This window comes from Lepisosteus oculatus, chromosome 15, assembly GCF_040954835.1.
Source record: "Lepisosteus oculatus isolate fLepOcu1 chromosome 15, fLepOcu1.hap2, whole genome shotgun sequence".
In the NCBI taxonomy this organism is placed as follows: domain Eukaryota; kingdom Metazoa; phylum Chordata; class Actinopteri; order Semionotiformes; family Lepisosteidae; genus Lepisosteus; species Lepisosteus oculatus.
In genome coordinates this window covers 31,901,746-31,927,328 of record NC_090710.1, presented here as the reverse complement: position 1 = coordinate 31,927,328, position 25,583 = coordinate 31,901,746, and the positions used below count along the sequence as shown (strand labels likewise).

Below are 25,583 nucleotides of genomic sequence, written 5' to 3'. Positions count from 1 at the left end.
GAAGCAATTCAACACTCTGTGGAACTGATAGAGGTATTTATTATGTTTTATTCAGTACTTCAACATTTTGAATTTTATTAATGCACTGAGACACTCTGGTCTGTAGAGAGATAAGAAAAGAATATCTGCTCTGCTTTTTTTTCCTTTCCATACTGTACCTCTGGTTTACAAAGAGGGAGGAAACATATTTACAGTCAGACCCCCCCCCCCCCCCGACTGTACTGCGGCTCTTTGACTGTAACTCCTGACGGGCTGAGTCTGCGAACCTGTGTCGTGTTTCCCAGTGGGACCTCATAACGGGTCCACGGGTCACAAAGATAATAGCTCACTTTCTAACACAACGCGGTCTTCCAGCTGATCCGCATCACTACCAGGAGATATAATCCGACGTAATTCAGGCGCAAACACGTCTGTCACACTGAATTCCTCAGCTCTCCTTGTAGCTGTACATCTAGCAAGATCTGCTCATGCAACGCGTGACGAACCGGATCGCAGCGCTATTAAAAGGAGCTGAGAGACACTGGGGACTGTGGTACAGAGGGTCAGTGGGAAGAAATTATAAACAACAAAACTGTCACTTGGAAGAAGCTGTCACAAACTAGCCGATTCAGAAGAGGCTGTCCTGGTGACCAGGCTATTCAAATCTAATCTGGATGAGTTAACTCAATGGTGTTTAAAGCGCTCTGTGCGTGAATTAATATGCGTGATAATTATGTGGATGTTTGGACGTGTTTTAAAACAATACAAAACGGTTCGTCCTTAGATTTACTGTCCAGAGCGCAATGACAGCATTGAAACAAGGAAGCCGTTTGTCGGTTTCCCTCGATGTTAGTCGGTTGCTTTGCACTCTAACACGCTTTTCCAGCGGCACATTTTCACTCCTTAGTGCTCTGGGCCGCTTAGATCTGAAACAATAAGCACCCCTCCAGCCTCAGTAACCGGAGCCTAGCGACTGTTTCATCCTGTCCTGCGTTATTGATGCTTCTTCTTACGCGTTATGTTGGCTAAAATGGCAGGAAATTAACGCGGGTCTTGAGGTGATCTTCACCAACCTGCCCCTCGTTCACTTTTGGGGTTGCCGCTCCTAGTGCATGTTTGTTTTTCCTTCATTTATTACGTCTAAGACTGGGTTTTAATTGTACTTTGGCTACTGGGGCCTTGTACGTTTAACCAAATGTACAGTCACCTGTAGCTATGAACTGAACGTTTAGTTATCTGTAGCTGACGCGATTTCTATAGCCAACAACTGATTTTTAAGATCTGCTCAGGCTGAATAACCCCCCGAAGAAGGCTCAACAGCCGAAACGTTGTGTTGTCTTCCTTCTCTTTTCAGCCGGGAATGAACCTAAAACTTGTTCCTTTGCGGCTCAATAACGACTTCAGCCTAAACACTGGGATTTGTGTGTGTGTGTGGGGGGGGGTGACAAAACAGAAAGACACACATTCGGGCGTGTTGCCAGTCGGCTTCCTGGCTTCCCGGGGCGCCCTGCGCGTCTGTGGGGTTTTTGGTTGTTTTGTTTTTTTTTTTCTTCTTGGGTCACGAAGCCGCGCTCGAGCGCTAGAAGCGCCCCCCAGTCCGCGAGCGCGCGGGCCGCTGACGTGATCCGGGGGCGTCACGTGCTCCCCCTGGAATGCGAGCGATGCAGAAAGTGTCCAACTGAGCACAGCGTCCTAATTCAGCCCACTGTAGGGAGAAAATGGAGCCTCATACCGGCGTGAGCCCCGGCCGCAGGCACTGAGCTGAGCTGGGTGGCTGAAGGACAGCCCCGTTCACGATAGCAGCAGCAGCAGCAGATAAGGTAACTTTCCCCTTCTCCTGATGCATTTCTGTTTGTTTGTTTGTTTGTTTGTTTTTAGAGAGTTTACCGTTACTTTTTCTTACAATGCACGCGTTTTGCTGTTGCGAGTGGTTGCTATGCTCCCGCGTCTGGGAAAGGTGCAACTTTTCGATTTTTTTTCGGCGGTTCGATGATTTTTTTTTTAATTTTAAAAATCGTAAATGTATTTCTGTTCTCGACAGCCGATGTGGGGTGCGGGTAGGGGCGTTCGTCTTCAACTGAAGGCGCGCACGCACGCACATGCCAACATATATAGAAGGGGGGGGGTGGCCGATGAAACTTCAAAGTCTCCCTAAGGTGGAATGTCGGGCTCCTTCTCCGGACCTGCGTTCCAGTCACTCCAATCAGGACCAGATCGCAAACTTTCAGCCCCAACTCGAACAGGCTCTGTGAAGTTTTTTTTCTTAACTTTTTTTTTTTTGGAGGGGGGAACGACGTTAACTAGGGATCTGCCATCTAAATAAAAGACACGCGGCTTGCAGAAGGGGCTGGGGAGGCAGCCAGCGCTCCGAAGGACCGAGACGAGCCCGTGAGACGATGGTAAGGTGTCGGAGGGGTTTTCATCGTTTTGTCGAGAAGGAGGTGGGGAGAAGAGAGCACAGCCAGTAATGATTATGTTTTGTCATATGCAAGTCGAAGTTCCGAAAAACGGCAGCAGAGCTGAGTGCCTAAAACGTTTTCAATGTGCCGATTTTTTTTTCTTGGCAGAGAAATTAAACGAGGGGGCAGATCGTGTAATTCCCCGTCTGTCGGTGCCCGTGGACGTGTATATACTCTGTATCGGTTGATGGGTTCAGCGCAGCGTCTGCTTCTGTCTTGTACATTTTTAACATTTTTCGGGTTGCTACAAAGCTGACACTGTTACCACGGTTTAAATGGGCACCGTCGTCTCTTGCATGTGTTTCCCAGCGAGCTGCTGCACATATCGTGCCTGCCGCCCGCTGCCCCTGTCTCTCGATTCTCATGAACTCCGCCGTCTGTATGACAGACTTCAAAACCCGTTTACAGTCTGGTCGGTATCCGAGTGTAAGTCTCTCGAAAAGCAGATGTTACAGGATACAGCTGGGTGTTGTTTTAAGAGGCACAAAGATGAACTTGACCGTCCCACCACTGTGTGTGAACTGTGAACTGGGAGGTTGTGAAACATTGTTGTCGCGTCCATGTCCTTCCCAGCGGCCACGCTGTTTGTGTTGTTGATTGAACTGCAGAGTCGGGTTCAATTCGACTGCGGTGGCCGGACACCTCCGCGTTCGTTATCCTTTCCATTATTGTGCGATATTGCACTTATTGCAAAAAGGTATCGATAGACGTCTATAAAAGCTCAGCGTTTTACTTCAGAAGCATCCCTGTAATTTATCAGATTGATCAGGGTTTTTTTTTAATTTAGTCGCATTAGAGGTAGTGTAAGCTGCAGGCAGCCGCATGGTTTTCAGGAGAGGTGTGTCTTATATTTATTATAAAGACGTGTCAAGATCTCCTGCCCACGTTCCGAACTTTTTAAACAAGTTGCATATTATTTTCTTTCTCCGTTATACAGAACACGCCTTTTTTTTCTGGAAATGATGCTGGAGATGGAAGAAATCCAGAATGTTCCTTACCAATGACATTTTAGGGTGTTTAAAATGTTAGCACGCTGCAGTATGAGGTAGTTTTATCGCGCACCTAATGTAGGAACAACACAGCTGTCCAGGAGGCGCTGCTGCAGAAGCGTGCTGGGAAGCAGCGGGTTAGAAGGGGCTCTCACGGCGTCTCGCAGGGCGGTGCAGGTGGTGCTGCCGAGTCCCCCAGATCCCTCCCCCCCCAGGAGGGGTGATGGGGTGTGGCCACGGCTGCAGACCTGACCGGCGGCGGCCGGGCAGTCGGTCCGTGACGGGCCCTCGGCTTTAGTGTTGCCGGGGCTCTGTGACAACGTGCGCGGCCAGCAGCTCCATCCCCCTGCAGCTCCCAGCTGGCAGCCCCACTGGAGCCCAGCAGTGTGAGCCTGGCCAGTACCTGGATGGGAGACTCCGGGGAAAAACTAAGGCTGCTGCTGGAAGAGGTGTGAGTGGGGCCAGCAGGGGGCGCTCACCCTGCGGTCTGTGTGGGTCCTAATGCCCCAGTATCGTGATGGGGACACTGTACTGTAAAAAGCCACTGTCCTTCGGGTGAGACGTTAAACTGAGGTCCTGACTCTGTGGTCATTAAAAGTCCCAGAGTGTTTCTCACAAAGAGTAGGGATGTCTCCCCCCGGTGTCCAGGCCAAATTTCCCCCGGCCTTTACCAATCATGGCCTCCTAATAATCCCCCTCTCTGAACTGGCTTCATCACTCTGCTCTCCTCCCCACTGAGAGCTGGTGTGTGGGGAGCGTACTGGTGCATCATCCAGGAGGGGCTGCACACTGGTGGGGGTGGAGGGGATCCCCATGACCTGTAAAGCGCTTTGAGTGGAGAGTCCAGAAAAGCGCTGTAGAAGTGTGAGGAGCTATGAATTATTATTGTCCATCGGAGTGGTGTCCCCTCAGTCCCTCTGGGGACATGGGCAGTGGCAGTGGAGCTCCCCTGCAGAGCCTGGGGGAGCCTGTGCCTTCGGGTCACCCTCCCACAGGGTCCGCAGGACTCGGCTGGTATGTGGGGGGGCAGGTCCGTCCCCGGGGCCCAGCGCCCGGTCCTGCCGGGTCAGGCTCCGGGTCGGTGCGGACCTCTGACAACGGGTGGACCGCCCAGGCTGTTATCTGCTCTGGGGTCTTTGAAATAACGTAGCCATCACCTGGGTGTGACCCCGTGCTCCCGCCTTCGTCCACGTGAGATTTCATTAGCGATCAAGATGAAGCAGTTGGAGATTTTTACCTCTAACGAGCGTGAGGGGAGGGGAGTTGATTTTCACAAAATCGGATGCGTCTCGCCTCTCGGTTAGCTCCGCTGACGAACAGACTTCGCGTGACAAGCGAAGGGTCCACCCCCGGCGCCCGTCAGCAGGATACAGTATGTCTGGGTTCCACGTTCGGGTCTTGAGTGGAGTTGTTTGTTGTTAACTGCTGTCATTGGGAGCCTGTTTTTTTTGCACAGCTGTTGGCTACCCAGGCCCCTGGCTTTCTCGATGCTGCCTGTATTAATCAGGTGGACCTTCAGCCTCCTCAGAGTCTTAACAGAACCAGAGTGTGTGCAGTTTCAGCAGACGTATAACATTTACACGTAGGCGTTGCGCGTAAAGGACTATACGAACAAATCGGACAGTATTACACAGAAGAAGAAGAAGAAATCTGTGTCCGTTTCAGATGACTGCGTGTCCTGCCACCGCTAAGATTTAGCCCGTTAAGGTAGAGGAAGACATGTTGACAAAACTGGTGTTTATTACCTGTGGGGGGGGAAATGTGCATTTTTGGGGGATCTTGTGTGTTCAGATCATGGGAATAGACATTTCGCTAAAGCTGCAGAGATGCCCATTGTCTCCCGCTGTGTGTTGGGGGGGCGCAGACAGGAAAAGGGAAGGGGGTCAGAGTTGTTGGTGTGGCTGTCAAATGGCGCACGGCACCCCGCTGATCCCACTTCCTCTATCCAGTTCGGGGTGGCGGGGGAGCTGGAGCCTATCCCAGCAGGCAGCGGTGCACCCCGGACGGGATGCCAGTCCAGCCCTGGCCCTGCTTCGGCCCGGTCGCGCGCGGCTCTGCTGACGCTTCTCCCCCCGTCTGTCTTCCCAGAGGCCCCGTGGGGATGGAGCGGTCAGCGGGCACGGCGCCTTCTCTCTCAGGCTGCAGGACGGCGGGGAGCCCGGTCCTCTGAGGCCCCACTAAAGCCTGCGTCCGGACAGCGCGGCGGGGCGGGCTCTGGGCGGCCCGTCCGTTGATGTTGTGGGGCGGGGAGGAGGACTGAGAGCAGCGTCCGGCGCGGGCCAAGCGGAGAGGAGCCGGGGGGAGGGCGGGAGCGGCCATGAGGCCGAAGACGTTCCCCGCCACCCCGTACGCGGGCAACACGCGGCAGCGCCTGCAGGAGATCAAGGAGGGCCTGAAGCAGCCGGCCAAGCTGGTGAGCCAGGCGCTGCAGGGGGGCCGCGGCGCCGAGGGCGGCCGGCCGCCGCCGCAGCAGCACCACCCCCGCGCGCCCCAGAAGTTCGGCAACTACCAGACCGCCCTGCGCGAGATCCGGCGGTCGCTACTGCCCTTCGCCAACGACTCGGGCTCCTCGCCAGGCCCGGAGGTCAACCGGCAGATGCTGCAGGAGCTCGTCAACGCCGGGTGCGACCAGGTACCACAGCGGGGGGCTTCTCTCCTGACTCTGGGGGGCTCCTCTTCCTCGCCTGCCGCTCCGCGCGGCGCGGGCGCCTGACTCGCGGGGCGCCGGCGGTGGGAGGCGGGCGGAGACGCTCGGTGGGGTCCGCAGGGTTTGCAGGAGGCAGGGGCGCGAGGCGTGCGAGAGCCCCGTGTGTTTCCTGAAGCAGCTCCAGGGGCGGCCGGGGTCTTGTCATGTGAGGGTGGCCAGGGGTCTCGCTCAGGACGGGTGTGAGGGGAGGTCTCGGCTGCCCAGTTTGACTGTTATTAATTGCTTCAGAAAGTACGAAGACACCCTTTGAGCTCGAGGCTGCATACGGCGTGGCAAACAAAAATCGACTCTGTTTTCAAAGTAGCTGTGAGGTTTTGAATCATCTGTACATCAGCGTTGACCAGCCCTAGTCCTGCAGGCGTCCGGGTTACTTTGATTCAGCCCGGGACGGACAGGGGTGGCCCTGGAGAGAGCTGGGCTCTGTTCTCCATGCTCTGTGTGTATGTGGCAGCGACACGCCTCCTTTGAAAAGTCACTGGGCAGCCGTGGCATCTCCGCTAGATCCCAGTTTAGTCAAATGTTGAGCCCTCTAAATACAGGCTGTTTTTTTGTCATCATGAAATGAAGCGCAGCTATTCCAAAATATCGTGGCTGTGATTACTCCGCTGCACCAGTGCCACCGGCGCCGCCTCGGGGGAGGGAATGGGAGAGCTTCGGGACCACGGCGCATTGTTCTCGGGATTTCTGCTAAGGCCCCGGCATGTGGTTGGTGAAGACCGGACGTCACGGCATTCCGACGCCCACATTCCCTTCTCACAACTTCCTTTCTGAACCAGGCCAGCCAGAGGCTGAGTCCCTCTCTGTTTGTAAACAGCCAGGCCCGTGGTGTTGGGACAGAACACATCTGACTTCCTTTTCCCTCTGGTCTTTCATTCATTACGGAGCGCATGTCAGGCCCTTATCGCTGTGCTTTAGACTGAGGAGCACGAGAGAAGAGGGGATGTAGGATTTGAACAGGATCAGTGGTAGAGCCAAGGGGAGGGCCTCCTGCTTCTTATTTTTCTGCACGATCTTGCCTGCTGTTGGGAGGATCTGGGAGGCCAGTCTGTTGCAGCGAAGGACAGGCAGTGTGGATTCGTTGAGCAGCTTGTGATCCCTCTTTCTTCATCAGTCGATGGTTTCACGGCTGAGGGTGAAGTATGATTCCAGGAGTAGCGTGTTAAGAATCTGTGTGAGCTGAAAGAGAGGAGTACGTGTACAATCGGATTCTCATTCGCCCCATTCGCTCGGGACTACACAGTACAGCAGATAACCGCGCACCATGAAGACCGCACATTACAAAACAGTAAAGAAAGAATGACAATATGTAAAGACAAACAGACAGAGCAGAAACACAAACAGAAGTAGATCTGCCTGTCGTGTTGTCTGTGTAAACAGCCCCTTATAAGCAGAGGTTTGCCTTGCTCTATTCATTCAGAACCTTCTTTTGAGTGCAGGGAAGAAAACTCCTGTTTGGGCTTTGGCCAGATTAATAAATGATAGTCATCAACCTTCTGCTACTGTAATGGTAGCTTATACAGTACAGTTTGACAGATTTCCCTCTAGATAACTGTCCTTTAAGAATTCTATCCTTTAGCAGGCCATTGAGAGACATGTCAGCCTTTGTTATATTTAGGCACCTTAGAAGTAATAATAATAATATTTCTTTATTAGCCCTATACAATTTATTGCATTAGGAATTCGTCTTTTCACATACCCCAGCTTTTCTCCAAGGAGACACAGACAGGGAGAGAAGCCTGGGGTCAGAGCGCAGGGTCAGCCATTGTACAGCACCCCTGGAGCAGTTAGGGTGAAGGGCCTCGCTCAGGGGCCCAACGGAGTAGGATTCCTCTGCCGGCAACGGGATTTGAACCGGCAACCTTCCAGTCACAGGTGCAGATCCTGAGCCACAGGGCCACCACACCTCCCCGTGTGAAGAAACGCAGATTAAACCTGAAAGATCAGATAATCACGGACATCATGACTGTGCTACTCCTAAAAGGCCACAAGTGGAGCCACTTGAGAGTTAAGAAATAATGCCTCTGTGGATTGTTGTGGGTTTTTTTTAAATTGTGGGTTTAGTTCAAGTCAGTAAAAATTAAAGAACAGCTCATAACGCCCACCTGACTGAACGCTGCCTGGCCACTTCGTTTTTGAACACTTCCACCTCTCTTCTGGGTCGTACATCAGAGGTGTGACGAAACCTTTGTCTTCAGGGGAAGCGCTCAAAGAATGCGGCGTTGGCCCTTATTTCCGAGTTGTATTCTCGCCATGCTGTAGGAGAGGGAGTGTGACCGCTGCTGCTGTGTTTGGCTGGGCTGAGTCCAGGCGTAGCTGCAGTTTAAAGGAAGCTTCAATTCAATGGCCCCAGGGTGTAGCAGTGTCCCAGAGCAGATGCTCGGACGCTGGCTCCTTCCTCTGCGGAGTGGAGCCTCCGAGAGCCAGCCGTGTCCCCCAGACCTCCGTCCGCACCTCTGGGATCCCGAGCTTGTAGAAATCCGGACACTACCGGTCACACTGCAGGTCCTACCCTGCGCCGCAGGCAGGCCCCTCAGGCTTCCCGGTGCTGGACCGGCGGGCTCAGCCACGGGCCGGTGAAGGTGGACTTTATCACTAGATGTAACTGTTGTTTCTATCAAGGTGAAATAAACACTTCGCAGGAACAGGTCTTGACATAATGTTGGGAAGCGTAATACTGAGCAGTAATACGGTCTGTGTGATAAAGAGCTGTTCTTCCGTTTTTTTGCTCATTTCATTGAGCTGTTCGGTGGTGATGGTTGTTTTCAGGTGTTCTTTAATTTGCTGTCAGTTTTGCTCGATTGTTGTCTGTGTTTGTTCCGGGGGATTATAAGAAGAGCAATGTTACAGGTTTCATTATCACAATGTCTGAGCTTTTTGATGGGGTGGGTTTGCAGGGAGCTGCTCCTCCTTATTCACTTGAAGCAGCTTACAGGCTGAGGAAAAGGGTATATTTACAACAGCGCCATGACTTCGAGTCCATCGACGCTTATACTGTCGGCCCCTGTCGTTGAGTGAGGAGCGGAGAGCTGCCTGTCTGGTCCAGAGGAACAGGGAATATGAGAAGGTCTCTCTTGCCTCATTCCTTGGTGTGTGGTGTGGGGTCGGCTGTGGCCTGTAGCCCACAGCTTGTGCAACTCTGCATTCCAGAAATCCTGTCTGTGGGCCCTGATAAGGCTTGGAGCCTGTTCACTACAGCTGGGTTTCATTATCTAGCAAGCTGAAAGTACTGAGATGTTGACGGGACTTAAGGTTCTGAAATTTAGAAATGCCGAGTGGTTCAAACAGTTGAGCTCCCTTCCTGGACCCAAGTGTGAATGCAGTGGTGGAACCAAGCTGACTGTAGAGTTACAATCTGCTTCTGTGGATGTGAAGGCGGGAATTCATTGAATTTTGCTGTTTACACAAGTAATTTAAAATTTTACATTTTGGTCATTCCTGCTTATTACTGCTTGGCATTTATGTCTGAACTAAGAACATGGTCAACCAAAAAAACATTAAATGATTCTGCAATTGATTTGTTAAAATTGCAGCATATACTGAATTAATTTAAACACTCCGAGACCAGCCTTAATTGCTCATGTTTTTGTTCTGGGATTAACAACACTGATGGACAGAGAAGTGAATCTCTTAACCCTGGCATTCGAAGAAACAGTTCCAGTCTTTCCTTGTGACACGTAGCGAGTGCGTGACTTAATCCTGTGAAGACCCTGACCCACTGGCTCTGAAACTTTGCGATATGGCACAGCATTCAGACAGTGCTTCTTGAAGGAGGTCATACTATACTTGACATACCGTCCAGGAGAGGACCAGGAGGAAAGCTGCTTTCATCACTGGTGAAACATTTTGGCAGACGGCAGCAAGCACAAAGTAGAGCCATTCACAGTGCTGGGGTGCGCAGTGTGTGGGTTCTGCTAATTATTCACTGCAGGGCTGTACAGAGAGGTCATTTTTGGCACAGCAAAGGTTAGGCAAGCCTGGCATTACAAAAGAATGCATTGAGCTGTGTAACACTTATGTTTTCTGTTGTGCTCAGGCTGCAGAAAAGGAAGATTGAATTTTGTTAGGATAGCAGTGTTCAAAATAATTTGGATGCTTAGTTTTATTGGTTTCTGTTTTAAACAGAGATCGCATGAATGAAACCCTCATGACATCCATTTCAGGTCTCAACGTGAAGATATTGCTGCTGTTACAAGCAAAGAGAAATTTTAATGACCATCTTCAGCCAAACTAAATGTCCACAATTTCTTTCATCCCGTCCATCTTCCTGGACATCTGAAGTGATTTTCCTGCCTTCATTCTCCACTGGAGCTCCCAGCTGAGTCATCACTATTTAACACAAAAGCCAAGGAGTGCAGATGTCTCTACTGGTGCCGTTTCTTAGAAACCTGTTGTCCTGGTCAGGCCATGTTTCCTGCTTTCCTTGTTCAGACTGTTGTTGTTGCTAAGCAGCACTGCACTTACACAAGGATGAGATCCGGGAGCTTGAAACTGAAGCCCTTTCCTGATCCAAGATGTGCATCCCGGAGTCTGGAAACTGAGATGTTTACACAGGGATCTATCAAGGATACGTACAGTACAATCTCAGCCTCAGTATATGAGATCAGGGGACGTGATCGCACCCTGAGCATGTTGCTTGTGGTTCTTGCCCGCTGATGAGCCAGGACATGGCTGCCCTGTCTCCATCGTGGTATCGCCAGGCCAGTGTGGGCCGTTCTTCTCTGTTCAGGCATGCTGGATAGAGCCAGGTACAAGAGAAAGACGAAAAGTCCTGTCAGCAAGCTCCGTGTCTGAATGGATTTATTTATGGGTGTACGTATTGTTAGGGACACAAACCCAGAAACTCAGTGGAATGAATATAGAAACAGCCTTGCATGAGGCTGCTTCTATGGAGGCTATGAGGCTATGTAGAATAAACCTTAAAGAAATCTGAGAGGTTGTTTACAGAGTGCAATATGGCGTGACCAATACAGATGTCCAGTTGTGGTGTGTCTGGGGGGATTTCAAAATGTTCTGTGAAATACTGCATCATCCAGAAACTCTGCTCTAGAGGAACTATGGGTGGTGAAAATGGTGCCAGGACTGTAGTTCTTTAATGCAAGACTGGGCTCTGTCTTTGTGCACTCGGAGAGCGAGGGTGGAGGACGGGTTGAGGCAAAGGAAAGAGTGTCTGAGACAGGAGGTGCGAGGACAGGGAGGAAGCGAGGATGTGAATAAGGGAGGGGGAGGGAGGAGTGCAGGGGCACGGGGAGAGAGAGGAGAGGGAGGAATTTCTCAATAGCTGGAATCCTTGTTTCCTGGTTCCAGGAATTTTTGGAACATCTGCTGTGACAGAGAGGAGAGAGGTCACCGCTGAAATACCACATCAGAAGATTCCAGCGCGGCTCACAAAGATTACAGCCTTGCGCCTTTTCCTTCACTACGAATGCCAAAGTTTCCTTTTGCACAGAAACAAAGCGTTGCACAGTGCTTGCCCCGAGGGAGGGGATAGCAGAACTTCTGGATGATTCTGTATTATATAGAACATTTTGAGATCCCCCACCCTCATGCAAGGCTGTTTCTATATTCATTCTGCTGAGTTTCTGGGTTTGTGTCGCTAACAATACGTACACCCATAAATACATCCATTCAGACACGGAGCCTGCTGACGGCTTTGGCTCTTTTATTTTAAGAAGGAGGGCTACGGTTGGCGGCAGCTGAGCACCCAAGTGAGATGCTCATTTTGCTGAGGGTGGTTTTAAAAATATGGCTTTATAAATATAACAATTCCTGTTGCAAAACCAGAACATACCAGTGAAAGATTATCCTGGATACCAGACAAGATACCCACTTGTCACTGTGCTAAGAAAGTAACTTTGTGGGAAACAGCTGTCGAATATTTTGTTCACTTCAAGTGCAAGCAGTTTCAATTACGACGATGTGATAAAAAAGCAAAAATTAGCAGTGGTTATGAAGCACTGTCCCCACATTTTGCTGCCTTAAAGTCATTCAAGGTGCAAAATTGTTGTCCCTCGAGGTAATTCCGCAGTGAAAATCTGCTGCAGAAACACACACGGCTCACAGCAACAAAAACCTTATCTGAAGCGGACTGACCCGTTGCTGTAAAAATGTAAGAATATAAATACGTTCTTTAAAGTCGCTCCACCTGACCCCGTCAGGAGGCCTGCTCTGGAACAGCAGAAGCGAAGAGCCTTTCCTGACCGTGCAGAGGCAGGAGAGCGTGCACAGACAAGCGTAACCCTTTGTTTCCGGGTCTAAGAGCTCGTGGGAAACTGTGCCCGCGACCGTCATTTCACAACCGTTCACTGAAGTACAGCTGTACTCTGACACGCGGCGTGCCAGGAATGTACCTCGATGTTCCACACGGCCATCCCTGCACACGATCTGCGGTGCACTGTACAGTTCCAAAGCGACACACACCGTGTAGCAGAAGGATTCAAAAGTATCCTTACCGCCAGATGGCAAGAGCTGAAACGGGTGATAAGCTGGATGAGACAGGTGCTTAGCAATAGACTGAGCCTGGCGGGGAGTCTGTTCACCACACGGTGTGGCAGGGCATGGACAATCCCTTCCTGAGGCCTGAGAGGCTGGCGTGACCATTTGCTCTAGGCAGTCTTTATCTGTTTGGGATGTACTGGCAATCTCTGTTGTAACAGAGAACGTGAGCACAATCGCCACGCGATAAGGCTGAGTCATAACAGTGTGGAGCACACCAAAACATTTCAGCTGTCTGAGAGAGGACACGTGTTGTTGTGTGAGGACCGGGAGGAAGTGAGGATGTAAATAATGGAGGGAGAAGGAGGAGCATAGTTTTTGTACAGTAGCAATAACTTTGGCACCCCACTTAGGACTGTAAATGCCAAAAGGCTTAAATCGCCCATCTCTGTCTGACTCTCAATAAACAATGGGGGTCCTCTGTCATTAATGACAGTTTCTTTTTCTCAGCATTCATCTCTAAAGTTGTTTTCTCAGCACCAGACACCACTAGAGTCATCCTCAGTGCAATGTTGTCAAGCTGGTTGGGTTTCTTAAACAGTCCAGCTACAGAAGTATCGGCCACCCGTTTCGGTGTCTTTACAGAGTCATGGGTTGAAGCGGTCCTTCGTGAACAGAAGGAGTATCTCCGAGGTACACAGCCCTGGGGAGCACCAGGATGTCCCAGCTGATTTGACGGAAATTATTTCCTACCTGGGAGGAAGGAAAATCCAGGATCCAAAGAGTATTCCGAGATTTCAGATTCTGCAGGAGAGTGGTGTTAAGAAGGAGAAGTATTCCGATCAAGATCATTTTAGTCCGGCGGTTAGGAATGAATAACTGTCACAAGAGGAAGGGAAGGGAGGGCCAGGAGACCGATATGTTTGCATGGCAGGCCGACCGAAAGGAGTCAAGGCGTCGGTCAGGAGCTGCCGTGTGGGGCGAGATGCCTTGGTGTACGACCGCAAAAACGAGGCGCTGCAGAAAACGGTGAGCTTGGACGCTGTGCTGTGTCACCAAGGTCCACCTCTGTCTTTCATGGCAGCACATCCAGTGCGTGTTTTTCTAGTCCTGGATTATTGATCCCGACACGCCTGACTGTTGTTCCTGGTTTCAGCGCTCCGTGAGGCTTTAAAGGGTTGCCCTTTGATTATTCCCCGGCTGTCCAATAAATCACTTTGGTAATAATAATCGTTTTGCCCAGCCACCAGCTAATTTCCTAGTAGGAGGGAACAGGCTTGGAATTCAGTGATCCCACCTTGGCTAGACTACTGCGATGTCTTCTGTTAGATGCCTTGCCTACACCCTAGACGTCCGACAGTCCAAATCTCAGCCGCACAACTTCTGAAGTGCTCAAGGCCCCGTGACCACGTCACCCCAATTCTGACAAGTCTTCAGGGGCTCCCCAATATGTTTAGAGCCACACACGCCGAATCCTGGCAATGCTTACGGACTGATGAGAGTTGCAGTGTAGCCGGAAGGAGGCCAAGCTTTTAGTAGCTTTTTGTAGGTACAAGTGTCTCGGGGTGAGTGAGCTCTGGAACTCACTCCCCGTCACTCCGAGACATGCAAGACTTCAGTCTAAAGACGTATCCGTTTAGTCATGCTTTTAATAAATGCCAATTCTCCTTTTTAACTTTTTTTATCTGTTTCTTTATTTCTGCTCACGGGACTTTTTTAATTTCTTTTTTGTTTGTTTGTTCGTTTTACCCAGTAAAGTGCTCCAAATACTTGTACACTCTCAGTGGACATGGGCACTGAACTAAATCCTTGTGAGGTCTGGAGATGATATAATAGGCCATATATGACAGGAATTTGATTATCCGATCTGTGTTGTTCTCAGACAATGGCAGTACTCTGGGGTCATAAAATTAGATTAAGACATTCTCTCTCCTCTGTTCCTTTCTGCATTATTTGTATCTTAAACTTCACGTCTGATTCCTTTAATAAATCCAGTATTTAGTTAGTGTGCTTTGTAAAGATTGAAAAAAACACAAGTTTCGCACATGGAAGGCCTAACTGAATCCATGTCGAGTCAAACAGCACAATGCAGGCATGCGCCAAACAGGAGTTAGTCATTAGAATGAAGCGCAGTTCACTCAGCTGTGGTGTACTGGAACGCCATCTGAATGAATCACTCGCACTCCAGACTGCCAGCTCTCATTCGGACAAACTGAGGGCCCTGCAGTCTGCACAGTCTCTGAACAATCAGTGCTTCAGGGCACTAAATCAGTTCCACAGAGTCTGTCTCAGGTCCTATGGTATTCTGTTTTGTTGGTGTTTTCCAAATGCGCATCTCTAGTGTGTGCTGCAGAAGTAAATCATACAGTTTTCTTTTTATTTAATGGAACATCGTGCTGTACAGACCATAGTGCCTTAAGAACTCTTTAACCAAAAGCCAAAGTTAGCCATCAGCACTGAGCAATTCAATATGCGTCAACTCTTGGTTTATTCACTGTGGAGAAGAGCTTACACAACTTTTTCCAAACAACGCACATACACTGCAGTCTGTAAGTATTTGCACAGTGACGCACTTTTTGTCTGGGCTCTGTACTCCAGCGCACTGGGTTTAAAATGAAATGATGACTATGAGGTTAAAGTGCAGAATGCCAGCTTTAATTTGAGGATATTTGTCTCTGTTGGGTGAACCATATACAGTAGGAATCACAGCCCTTTTTATACACAGTCCTCCCTTTTTAGGTTTACACTCAAGTTTTCGGTAATATTTTAGTAGGCTTTTTGTTCATTTGATGAGCATTTTACTCTGGGAGATCCGTTTTAGTGTTAATCTGCATGTTGCGTGAATGACAACACTGTTGGTCAACAATGTTATTTCATGTAGCTACGCTCAATATCCATCCAGCAACGCAACGGTTACTCACGGATAGCTAACATTCCCAGACCTGTTCGAATGGAAGGTGAATACCAGAGTTTGTAGTCATGTTCTGTGAGGCTGTTCTCCCGGGGGGTTCGGGGAGATTTAGCTACATGACAATCCACATGGATGACGGTTTTCTCAAAGATTTACAAGCTCAGTGTTCAGGATCGTCTACTTGAGTGGCTTTGGAAATGAATTGCTACCAAGAGCACGCACCAGAGCAAATGACACCTAAATATTCCTTATGGCTCCAAACCTCACATGCTAAGTACCCCTAAAAATTATTTCTGGAGCCATCCCTGCTGAGGCAAATAGCCCGCATTACTACAGCGATGTTTTGGAGAAGCCCTTCTTTAACAGACGTGTCTAAATATACCGGACTGTCACGCAAGCTGCGGTGGTCTCTGCCGCCTGTGGGTTTGGACATGTAAGTGTTTTGGTTAGATTTTAGCCCCGTCTGCCTAACTGAGGCTCAGCTGTCCTCTCCGGCCGGTGTCAGTGAAACCCAGGAGCAGCTCTCGGCACGGAGAAGACCAGGCCTGGCTGTTGAGCCCGGGGTGAAGGGAGGGATGTGGGGTGCGGAGGGCCCTCTGGGAGTGAGAGGGGAAGAGCAGGCGCCCCCGCTTTTTCCCGGTGGGCGGCCGGGAGGAGGTGGGGTACCGCGGAAGACCGGCTGCGCCCCCCCCACCCCCGAGCTGTCCTCGCAGCACGAACAGGCACTTCCCCTGCAGGGGGCAGGAAGGCGCTCGGCAGGGGGCGCGGGGACAGAGGCAGAAGTGCGGGAATCCGCAGGCCGCCCTCCTTAGGAATGCCGGACAGGAACAGGGGCCCGAGGAGAACAATGAGCGCGGGCTCCGCCGGCACGGCCGGCCTTTGTCCTGCGCGGATCTGTCATCTCCGCTCGCCTTCCACGGCTCCCTGATACACATGCTGTTTTGTTTTTGGCACCAGAAATTGCCGCTGCTTAGGAAAACTGGGATAAGTACAGTAAAAGAGATCACTTTATTATCCATATACAAGTTCTTGCACTAGGAATTTGTCTTTTCTCATACCCCATCTTGCTCTCCATGAGACACACAGACAGGGAGAGAAGCTGGGGGTCAGAGCGCAGGGTCAGCCATTGTACAGCACCCCTGGAGCAGTTGGGGCCAAGGGCCTTGCCCAGGGGCCCAACGGAGTAGGATTCCTCTGCCGGCCGTGGGATACAAACTGGCAACCTTCCAGCCCCAGGCGCAGATCCTGAGCCACAGAGCCACAGCTCCGAAGGTACATGACACCGAAGATGTTTCATCAGCCAGACTTGTGTTTGAGAGCCCGTGTACATTTGGATTTGAAATTATGGGATTGTAAAATTTTGGCTATTTATTGAAGAATGAAGTATAATTCAGTGTATGCAGTGTTCATCACAGATATTTTTTAGTCTGTAAATTGGTCATTTAAATTGCATAAACCTGACTATTGAAAATGTATGTGGATATAACCAACGCATAGACTGTTTTTTTTTGGGTCTAATTTGAGGCTTCAGTCCCTTGCTGCATGTAATAGGATTATCAGGAACTAGAGATTAGACACACCTCATTTAAAACCATTTTACTACCATTTAAAACAATCAAATAGAGCTGCTTCTATACAGTACCTTACTGTCGGCAAGAGTAAAGCCTGTGGCAGCAGGTTGCTGTGTTCACCTGTGTGCTGGTGCAGCCTGGGGGTTTATCTGCCCAACCCCAAACAGCAGGTGACCTCGCGAGCGCAGACCCCTCTCGGAGGTGCGGGCGTGTGTGCGGGATCGCTCCCTCGCCCGAGCGCCTCCCCCCGCAGCTGCCCGCCGGGCCGGCCCTGTCCAGCCATGTGAGCAATGCGGCCCGGCGCCCGGCCAGCTGCCCTGCACGTCAAACTGCACAGCTGCAGGGCGGCGCGGAGCTTGACCTTTCACAGCGCCCGCGCGAGCCTGTTGGCCCGGGTGGAAGTGCTCGTGGATGATTGCACAAAATCGCAGTTCTCCCGGCGCGCGTCCCTTCACCGTGAAGCAAGTCCGCGTGTCGCGCGCTGCAGTTGTCTCTCTGAAGCGGGAGGAGGGGTTTGTTTTTCAAGACGCAGTCCGCTCGTGCGTCACGAACGGGTTTGGCGCGCGACTAGAAGTGAGAGCCAGAGCACGCTCGCTGGTGCTCGGTGAAGGGGAGGTGAGCTACACCTTCTCGTCTGGGGAGGCACGCGGCGGGCCCGGCCGCGGGTCCCCTCTCTGCCCCCGGCAGCGGCCGCGGCCTCCCGGCGGGCCTGTCCGGTCTTGCCTGATGCCGGTGCTCTTCCGCAGGAGATGGCCGTGCGGGCCCTGAAGCAGACGGGCAGCAGGAGCATCGAAGCCGCCCTGGAGTTCATCAGTAAGATGGGCTACCTGGACCCGCGCACCGAGCAGATCGTGCGCGTCATCAAGCAGACTTCACCAGGTGAGGGGGCCTCCGGGGGTGGACTGGAATGCTGCTTTTTTGCCCGGGCTGCACGTGACCAAACCAGAGTGAGCTCTGAGCCGCGGCCGGGGGTCCGGCAAACCCCTCCCTCAGGCCGCTGGGAGAGCGGCGTGTCTTTCTTGTCTGTGCTCGGGGGGAGTGTCCTGGAAAGGGAACAGAGAGGCACCAGCCGGGTCAGTTTCCGCGCTGTGGCCCCTGGAGGTGAAAAATGTGTGTACGTGATACCGGGCGCATCGTGATGGTTCTTATTGTGTCGTTGTAGGGAAAGGGGGCGCTCCCAGCCCCGCGGACCACAGACCCGCGTTAGAGGGAGCAAGCGACAACATGCCTTCGTATCACCAGCTGGGGGCGCCGCTGTACGAAACGGCAGGCTACGGGGCGGAGAGCGCGGGCGCGCTGGGAGAGCTCCCCAGGTCGTACATGGGCGCCCCCGTCTACCTGCTGCCCCCCGCGGCCCAGGCCCCCGCCTCGCTGGGCGGCCCCGTGGGGAGGCCCCTGAGCGTGGGGCCCTACCCGGCGCTCCCTGCCCAGAGCTCCGCCGGGGGCGCCATCTTCCCCCCCTGCGATCTCAAGCACCAGCAGAAGCCCTACGCTGCCGGCGTGGACCAGGCCTTGCTGAGCTACCCCGTGGCCAGCGCCCCCCTCCAGGTGCAGCCTGGCCCGGCCCCCCCGGCCCCCGCGGCGCCCGGCGGGCCCCCCTACTGCTACCCGCTGCAGCGGAGCTCCTCCTTCCAGAGCAAGCTGCAGCAGGAGGGGTACGGCGGCCTGCAGGGCAAGGGGCCGCTGGCCCAGGCCGGCAGCGGCTACCCCGGCCTCTACCTGCACCCGCGGCAGTCCAGCCCCCCGTCGCCCCAGGTGCACGTGGCGCCGTCCCGGGCCAGCCTCAACCTGGACCTGTACGAGCACCACTGGGCGGGCGAGGGGGCGGCCCGGCAGCCGCCGCCCCCGGGCCCCTACAGGGGGGAGGTGCACGCCCCCAGCCGCACCAACTCCTTCAACAGCCCGCAGAAGGTCAGCGTAGCCGTCCGGCCAGAGCCCCCCCTGGGGCCCCCCAGCACCATCACCGCCGTCACCTCCGCGCCCGTCCAGCAGCCCGTGAAGAGCATCCCGGTCATGTGGCCGGAGCCGCGCACCGCGGTGGGGCCCTGTCACCCCGGCTGGCTGGGCGCGCAGGCGCCAGAGGCCGCCGAGGCTGGCCCCTACGCCGCGGGCGAGGCCTACGCCCCTGGGCCGCGGTGCCCCCCTCCGCCGTACCCCAAGACCCTGCTGCTGCACGGCGCCCCCGAGCCGCCGGAAGGGAAGGGCCCGAGCGGTCAGGCGGAGGAGGGCAGCAGCGGGGCGCTCGCCGGCGACAAGGCCAAGACGGGCCGGGCCGAGAAGAGCGTCAAGGACAAGAAGCAGATCCAGACGTCGCCGGTGCCGGTGCGCAAGAACGCCAGAGACGAGGAGAAGAGGGAGTCCCGGATAAAGAGCTACTCCCCCTTCGCCTTCAAGTTCTACATGGAGCAACACGTGGAGAACGTCATGAAGACCTACCAGCAGAAGCTGAACAGGAGGATGCAGCTGGAGCAAGAGATGGCCAAGGTAACGCTCGGGGGCCTGAGGCCCTGTCAGGGGCACTTCTGTTTCGTCGGTTATTTCTGAAATCGTTAGTGAGAAATCCGGAAAAGAAGCGTGTTTTTTTTTGTTTTTGTATCTAAACGGTACATTGCGGAATGTCAGGCCGCCGAGATCTTTTGACCTTCCATTGAGCTGCTTGTTTCCTTGTGTGCCAGGCCGGCCTGTCGGAGGCCGAGCAAGAGCAGATGAGGAAGATGCTCTACCAGAAGGAGTCCAACTACAACCGCCTGAAGCGCGCCAAGATGGACAAGTCGATGTTCGTCAAGATCAAGACCCTGGGCATCGGCGCCTTCGGCGAGGTCTGCCTGACGCGCAAGGTGGACACCAACGCGCTGTACGCCATGAAGACGCTGCGCAAGAAGGACGTGCTGAACAGGAACCAGGTGGCTCACGTCAAGGCGGAGAGGGACATCCTGGCCGAGGCGGACAACGAGTGGGTGGTGCGGCTCTACTACTCCTTCCAGGACCGAGACAACCTCTACTTCGTCATGGACTACATCCCGGGCGGGGACATGATGAGCCTGCTGATCCGCCTGGGCGTCTTCCCGGAGCCGCTGGCCCGCTTCTACATCGCCGAGCTGACGCTGGCCATCGAGAGCGTGCACAAGATGGGCTTCATCCACCGCGACATCAAGCCCGACAACATCCTCATCGACCTGGACGGCCACATCAAGCTCACCGACTTCGGCCTCTGCACGGGCTTCCGCTGGACGCACAACTCCAAGTACTACCAGAAAGGTGAGGCGGCGCTGAAATCAGGGTTACGGAGCAGATCGGGACAGGAGCAGGGGCCTTTCTCACCACGAGCCAGGCGAACATTCACAGCAATTGCAAGCAAACCGGGGGCAGGGCGTGAGCTGTGGCCGAGTAGTGGGAATATTAAAAATATATATATAAATAAATTTCACAGCTCGTAGGAACCTCCCTTGTGTTTCTCCCCACTAAACTTCAGTCTAACATCTACAGTAGAACGATGATATTTAAAAGCTTTTTACAGAGGATTATACTTATAAGAAGTATGGGATGGATACATTACCATGATCATGGTAAGGTGTTCTTTCTTTCCTCTGTGCCTTTTAAGGTCAATGAGCCTGAATATCCACATTAACGGCAACAGGTCCTTCCAGTAATGGTGCATGTCGTGTGTGTATTTACACACGGCTGCTGTGTGCGTGCTGTATGTATGTTTATACGCAGCGAGATGCAGTAGATGCACACATACGTGTATACTGTAGGTATAACACGCAGAATTCCCGTCTCACGAGTCTTTGTGGTTTCGTGTCCCAGGGAGCCACATCAGGCAGGACAGCATGGAGCCCAGTGACCTGTGGGATGAGCTGTCCGGCTGCCGCTGCGGAGACCGGCTGCTGACCCTGGAGCAGAGGGCGGCCCGGCAGCACCAGCGCTGCCTGGCCCACTCCCTGGTGGGCACCCCCAACTACATCGCCCCGGAGGTGCTGCTGCGCAAGGGTGAGCGCCTCGGGGCTCACGGGCGAGGGGGCGGGGCCATTCCTCGCGCCCGTCTCGTCTCGTCGGCCGCCGCGGCCCAGTCCAGAGCGAGCCGCGCGCTGGCGGCCCGGCGGGCCGCGGGGTTCCTGTTCCACCGACTCTTTGCTGGCTGCCGGCTGCAGAGTAGCCAGAGCTAAAAACTGGCGGGAAAAAAAAAAGAATCCGCTTTTCCAGGGGCCGAGCCAGGCTGGAATCATGGAATCTCAGGCGAGAGCTGGTCTGGGGTCAGGGGTCAGCGGCTGGAGCTCCTGGGAAGGCAGGCAGGCGCAGAGCTGATCAGAGCTGATGCCTGACTGCCAGCCCGGCTCCATTAAGGGTGGAGCCAGGAGGCAGCCTGGCACTCTGTTCATCTGGTCTTTTTCAGTTGATTCTGGGCTTTTACAGTATTTTATATGAATGATGGGGAAAAAGTGCAGACTTTTGGGAATCCCCTTACTTGAATGAGGCTAAAACCCACCATGCATGAAAACCACAGAGATATAGAAGCATGACCATCCCGTATACACATTTTTCACCTCCTGCTCAAGCCCACAGGGGCCACAGCGCGGAAACTGACCCGGACCACTGTTGCAGACCAGCAGCTACATAAAGTTCTCATCAGACTCTGTGGTTCTTAATGCCAGCACTTTCGTCTGACCTCTCTCTGCCTGGATCTCGGTTCTTAGCTTCGGCTGAAGCTCATTAGAAACCGTTACAAATCCTGTGCCTGTAATGGTCACTTGCACCAGTTGAAAAGGTGTTTTCGGGCTGTTTTAGACTGTTATGGACAGTTTATTGTTTTTTTTACCCTTGATCAAGTGAGTTTTACAGTTCTTTTGTGTCTGCCCAAATGATATTACAAACCTCTGAGTTACGGTTAGAAGTTAATAATATACATTATTGGCCAAAAATGAATGTCCAAAGTTTAGATTACAGTAGTTACAATTACAGACAAGAGTTTACTGTCTGTTGCAATAAAATGCCTGTTGTCTTGAATAGTTATTATGTCCTGGTTGAAAGTGCAAGTTTGCATTTTTCTTTGCTTTTCTGCATTGTTTACCTTCTGACCGGCCTGCGTGTGTTTCGTTAAAGCCCCTTCATTGTTTCCTCTGGGAGGTAAAGAACTGTTCAACAGGCCGCTGTTGAAAACCTGACTACATGAATGTCCCGCATGCAGCTTGTACCTCACTTTGGGGAGTCACTCGGTCTCATAGGCGAGCAACACATGGACATTCCAGGCAGAATTACCCTGCTGGCCCCCTTTGCTCCTAAATGTGCTCCTGGGGCATCTTCTTGTCTAAAGAATTCCCTGGGAATGAACCCGAGCCGTTTGCGGTCTGTCTGCAGGTTACACACAGCTGTGCGACTGGTGGAGTGTGGGTGTCATCCTGTTTGAAATGCTGGTGGGCCAGCCTCCGTTCCTGGCCCCTACTCCGACAGAGACCCAGATGAAGGTAAGCAAAGGGCACATCTGATCGGACGTGCAAATGTGTATAAGACGTTTCAGGGGTACAGTTTACGTTTTAAAACAAGGAACTGATGAATTGCAAAATGTGTATTGCAACAGGGACTTGAGTTTCCCACCACTTCCCAGCCAGGAGCCATATCCCCCTGCAGCTCCCCGCTGGCGGCCCACTGGAGCTCGGCAGTGTGAGCCTGGCCAGTACCTGGAGGGGAGACTCCTGGGAAAAACTAAAGTTGAGTTGAGATGGGGGCCGGGCCAGGCTGCACCTGCAGGGGGCGCTCAGCAAGGCCTGGTCCACGCCGGCAGCGTAGGGCTTCTGCTGAGAGCTATTAGTGGGGCCAGTAGGGGCCGCTCACCCTGCAGTCTGTGTGGTTCATAATGCCCCAGTATAGTGATGGGGACACTGTACTGTAAAAAGGCGCCGTCCTTTGGATGAGACATTAAACTGAGCTCCTGACTCTCTGTGGTCATTAAAAATCCCAGGGCTTTTCTCGAAAAGAGTAGGGGTGTTACCCTGGTGTCCTGGCCTTTACCAGTCATGGCCTCCTAATAATCCCCATGTCTGAACTGGCCTCATCACTCTGCTCTCCTCCCCACTGAGAGCTGGTGTGGGGGGGAGCAGACTGGCGCATCGTCCAGGTGGGGCTGCACACTGGTGGGGGTGGAGGGGATCCCCATGACCTGTAAAGTGCTTTGAGTGGAGTGTCCAGAAAAGTGCTATAAAGTGCCACCACCACTGCCTGGTCCTTAACAGGAAACTCCCACTGCATGTCCTGAATGTTGATTCACAGCACAGAGAGCCCAGGGTCTGAATCCCGTGTCTGTTTTGCGGAGGGGAAGGCCTTCCCCAGGCGTGGGGGCTCGTGTGACCCCCGGGCTGTGTCTTGTGCGCGCAGGTGATCAACTGGACCAGCACGCTGCAGATCCCGCCGCAGGCGAAGCTGAGCCCCGAGGCGGCGGACATCATCGGCCGGCTGTGCTGCGCGGCGGAGGAGCGGCTGGGGGGGAACGGGGCGAGCGAGATCAAGGCCCACCCCTTCCTCGAGCAGATGGACTTCTCCAGCAGCCTGCGCACCCAGCCCGCGCCCTACCTGCCCAGGGTCCGCCACCCCATGGACACCTCCAACTTCGACCCCGTGGAGGAGGGCGGCGCCGGCGCCCGGGGCGACAGCGCGGGCAGCGCCAGGGCCGGGGACGCGCCGGGGTCCCCCCACAGCAAGCACCCCGAGCACGCCTTCTACGAGTTCACCTTCCGCCGCTTCTTCGACGACAACGGCTGCCCCTTCCGCTACCCCAAGCCCGCGGACGGTCTCCCCGGCGGCGCGGGCGCGGAGGAGGGCTGCGAGCCCGTCTACGTGTGAGGGCGGCTGAGCGGCGGGACGCAGCGGGACGCCGGCGGTCGGCATGACGCCTTCGCGGGGCTCGGAGGAACGGCTCCTCCGATGGCCTCGCTCTCTCCAGAACAGCCCCCTGAGGCCCGGCTGGGCGACCCGACTCCACGACTGGCGGAAGCACCTGGCTCCTCCGGGCGAAACGTTCGCGATGGGCGAATTCAGGCCTGGTCTTCGTCCGCCTTTGTGGCCGGTGAAATCTTACGTGTTTTTTTTTTGGGTTCATTTCCAGTTTTACAACCTCATCATACAAAGATGGTCACGACGTGCACTTTTTTAAAAAGGTTTTAGAAAGCAGAAAGTTTAGCCGGTGAACCGTGACGCACTATGAAGCGTCTGGCAGTACGAACGGAGCTGCACAACATGATGGTCAATGATGTAAAACGATCGTCCATGGTTTGAGTATCGGGCTGCTGGACAATAACTACATTTAATCTTTTAGTCTCAATGAACTTAGATGTAAGCCATTCTGATTTCAAAAGTCAGGGGTGAAAGCAGACGGGGATTCAGAGCACAGAGTGAATGAGCTGCTGTATCAGGCCTGCTGGTCCAGGGGCCATCAAGACTGCTTTCAAGGCACTAAAGCAAAAACAAAACAGTAGTCTCTCCATCGCACAGCGGTATCGACAATCTCAAACTTAACGGCTCGCTGTGAAACAAGTGGAAAAACTGCTTCTACTGTGTGAGAAAACGTTCCGCAGGTTCACTGGACAGTGTTGGGTCTGTGTTTTCCTTTTGTTTTCGGTTACCTGGGACGTGAGATTCAGCTGCTTTAAATTTTCTGCCATGCTGAAGGTTACCATCAAAATATTTGTTTCCCGATGTTGAAAGGATCCCCTGTGGTCTTTTTGTCATCCTATGTCCACGTGTAGGAACACTTTGGAAGCAAATTCAATTCTAGAGCAGCCACTGCCGCCTTGAGACTTGTTTTAGCAGCTGCCTGTTTGCCTGTGCATTCAGATCCTGGTGTCTGTCTTATCTGAGCAATCGGTGAGCCGTTCGCAACACCAGGGCTCGGAGCTGAACTGTTACGGGGCGTAGTTCTGGCGCCTTCAGGTGTGTAGAGTGCGTTGGAGATTTTTATTTTTTATAAAAGTAAAAATAAGCTAACCTACATTCATTGAAAACATTTAGGGGTTCGGACAGAAACGCAGTTACAAATATCAGCACGGTGATTTACATAAAACTAAACATCTGTGGTGGTGTCCGTGTTCAATTCCAATCTTCACGTTTGTCATAGGAAAGCTTTTATGTTTTGTGTTTAGATACTCAGAAAATCTGTGCCGCCTCAGGAAAAAAAAAATAGTTGAAACTGGGGGGAAAAAAGACTATGATCACATCTTTGTAATGCTACCTTGTTGACAACATAGTTTCTACTGTAAATCATAAGAGCCACCGCAGACACTAGACATTATAACGTGTACTGCTTGCTCTCTGTTGAATTATTACAGTGAAGAAGTCCAAAACAAAACTGAAATGAAGCTTTATTGTAAATCACTGACCCATATTTCAAACTGCCTGGTATTGAACAAATGGGAATGTTAGATTAGACAGTTGCACAAGCGCTTGCATCTTTCTCATTACGAGTTCTCGTCTCTTAACAGTGGCCGATGTTCCTCTTATTCTGATTTCCAATACCGGTTTCAAACTGCCGGCACTTAGGTTCTACAG

General features: G+C 52.8%; 1 protein-coding gene across 1 annotated transcript; it reads left to right on the top strand.

The window, feature by feature from the left end:
* Positions 1 to 2,103: 2,103 nt before the first annotated feature.
* On the top strand, positions 2,104 to 23,882 carry lats2 (large tumor suppressor kinase 2). Its single transcript, XM_069179169.1, has 8 exons — positions 2,104 to 2,378; positions 5,516 to 6,059; positions 17,795 to 17,927; positions 18,211 to 19,532; positions 19,724 to 20,306; positions 20,856 to 21,038; positions 22,404 to 22,510; positions 23,418 to 23,882. The coding sequence occupies exons 2-8, from the start codon at positions 5,745 to 5,747 to the stop codon at positions 23,880 to 23,882; spliced, it is 3,108 nt and encodes a 1,035-aa protein (XP_069035270.1). The 5' UTR covers positions 2,104 to 2,378; positions 5,516 to 5,744.
* The last annotated feature ends 1,701 nt before the right edge of the window (positions 23,883 to 25,583 follow it).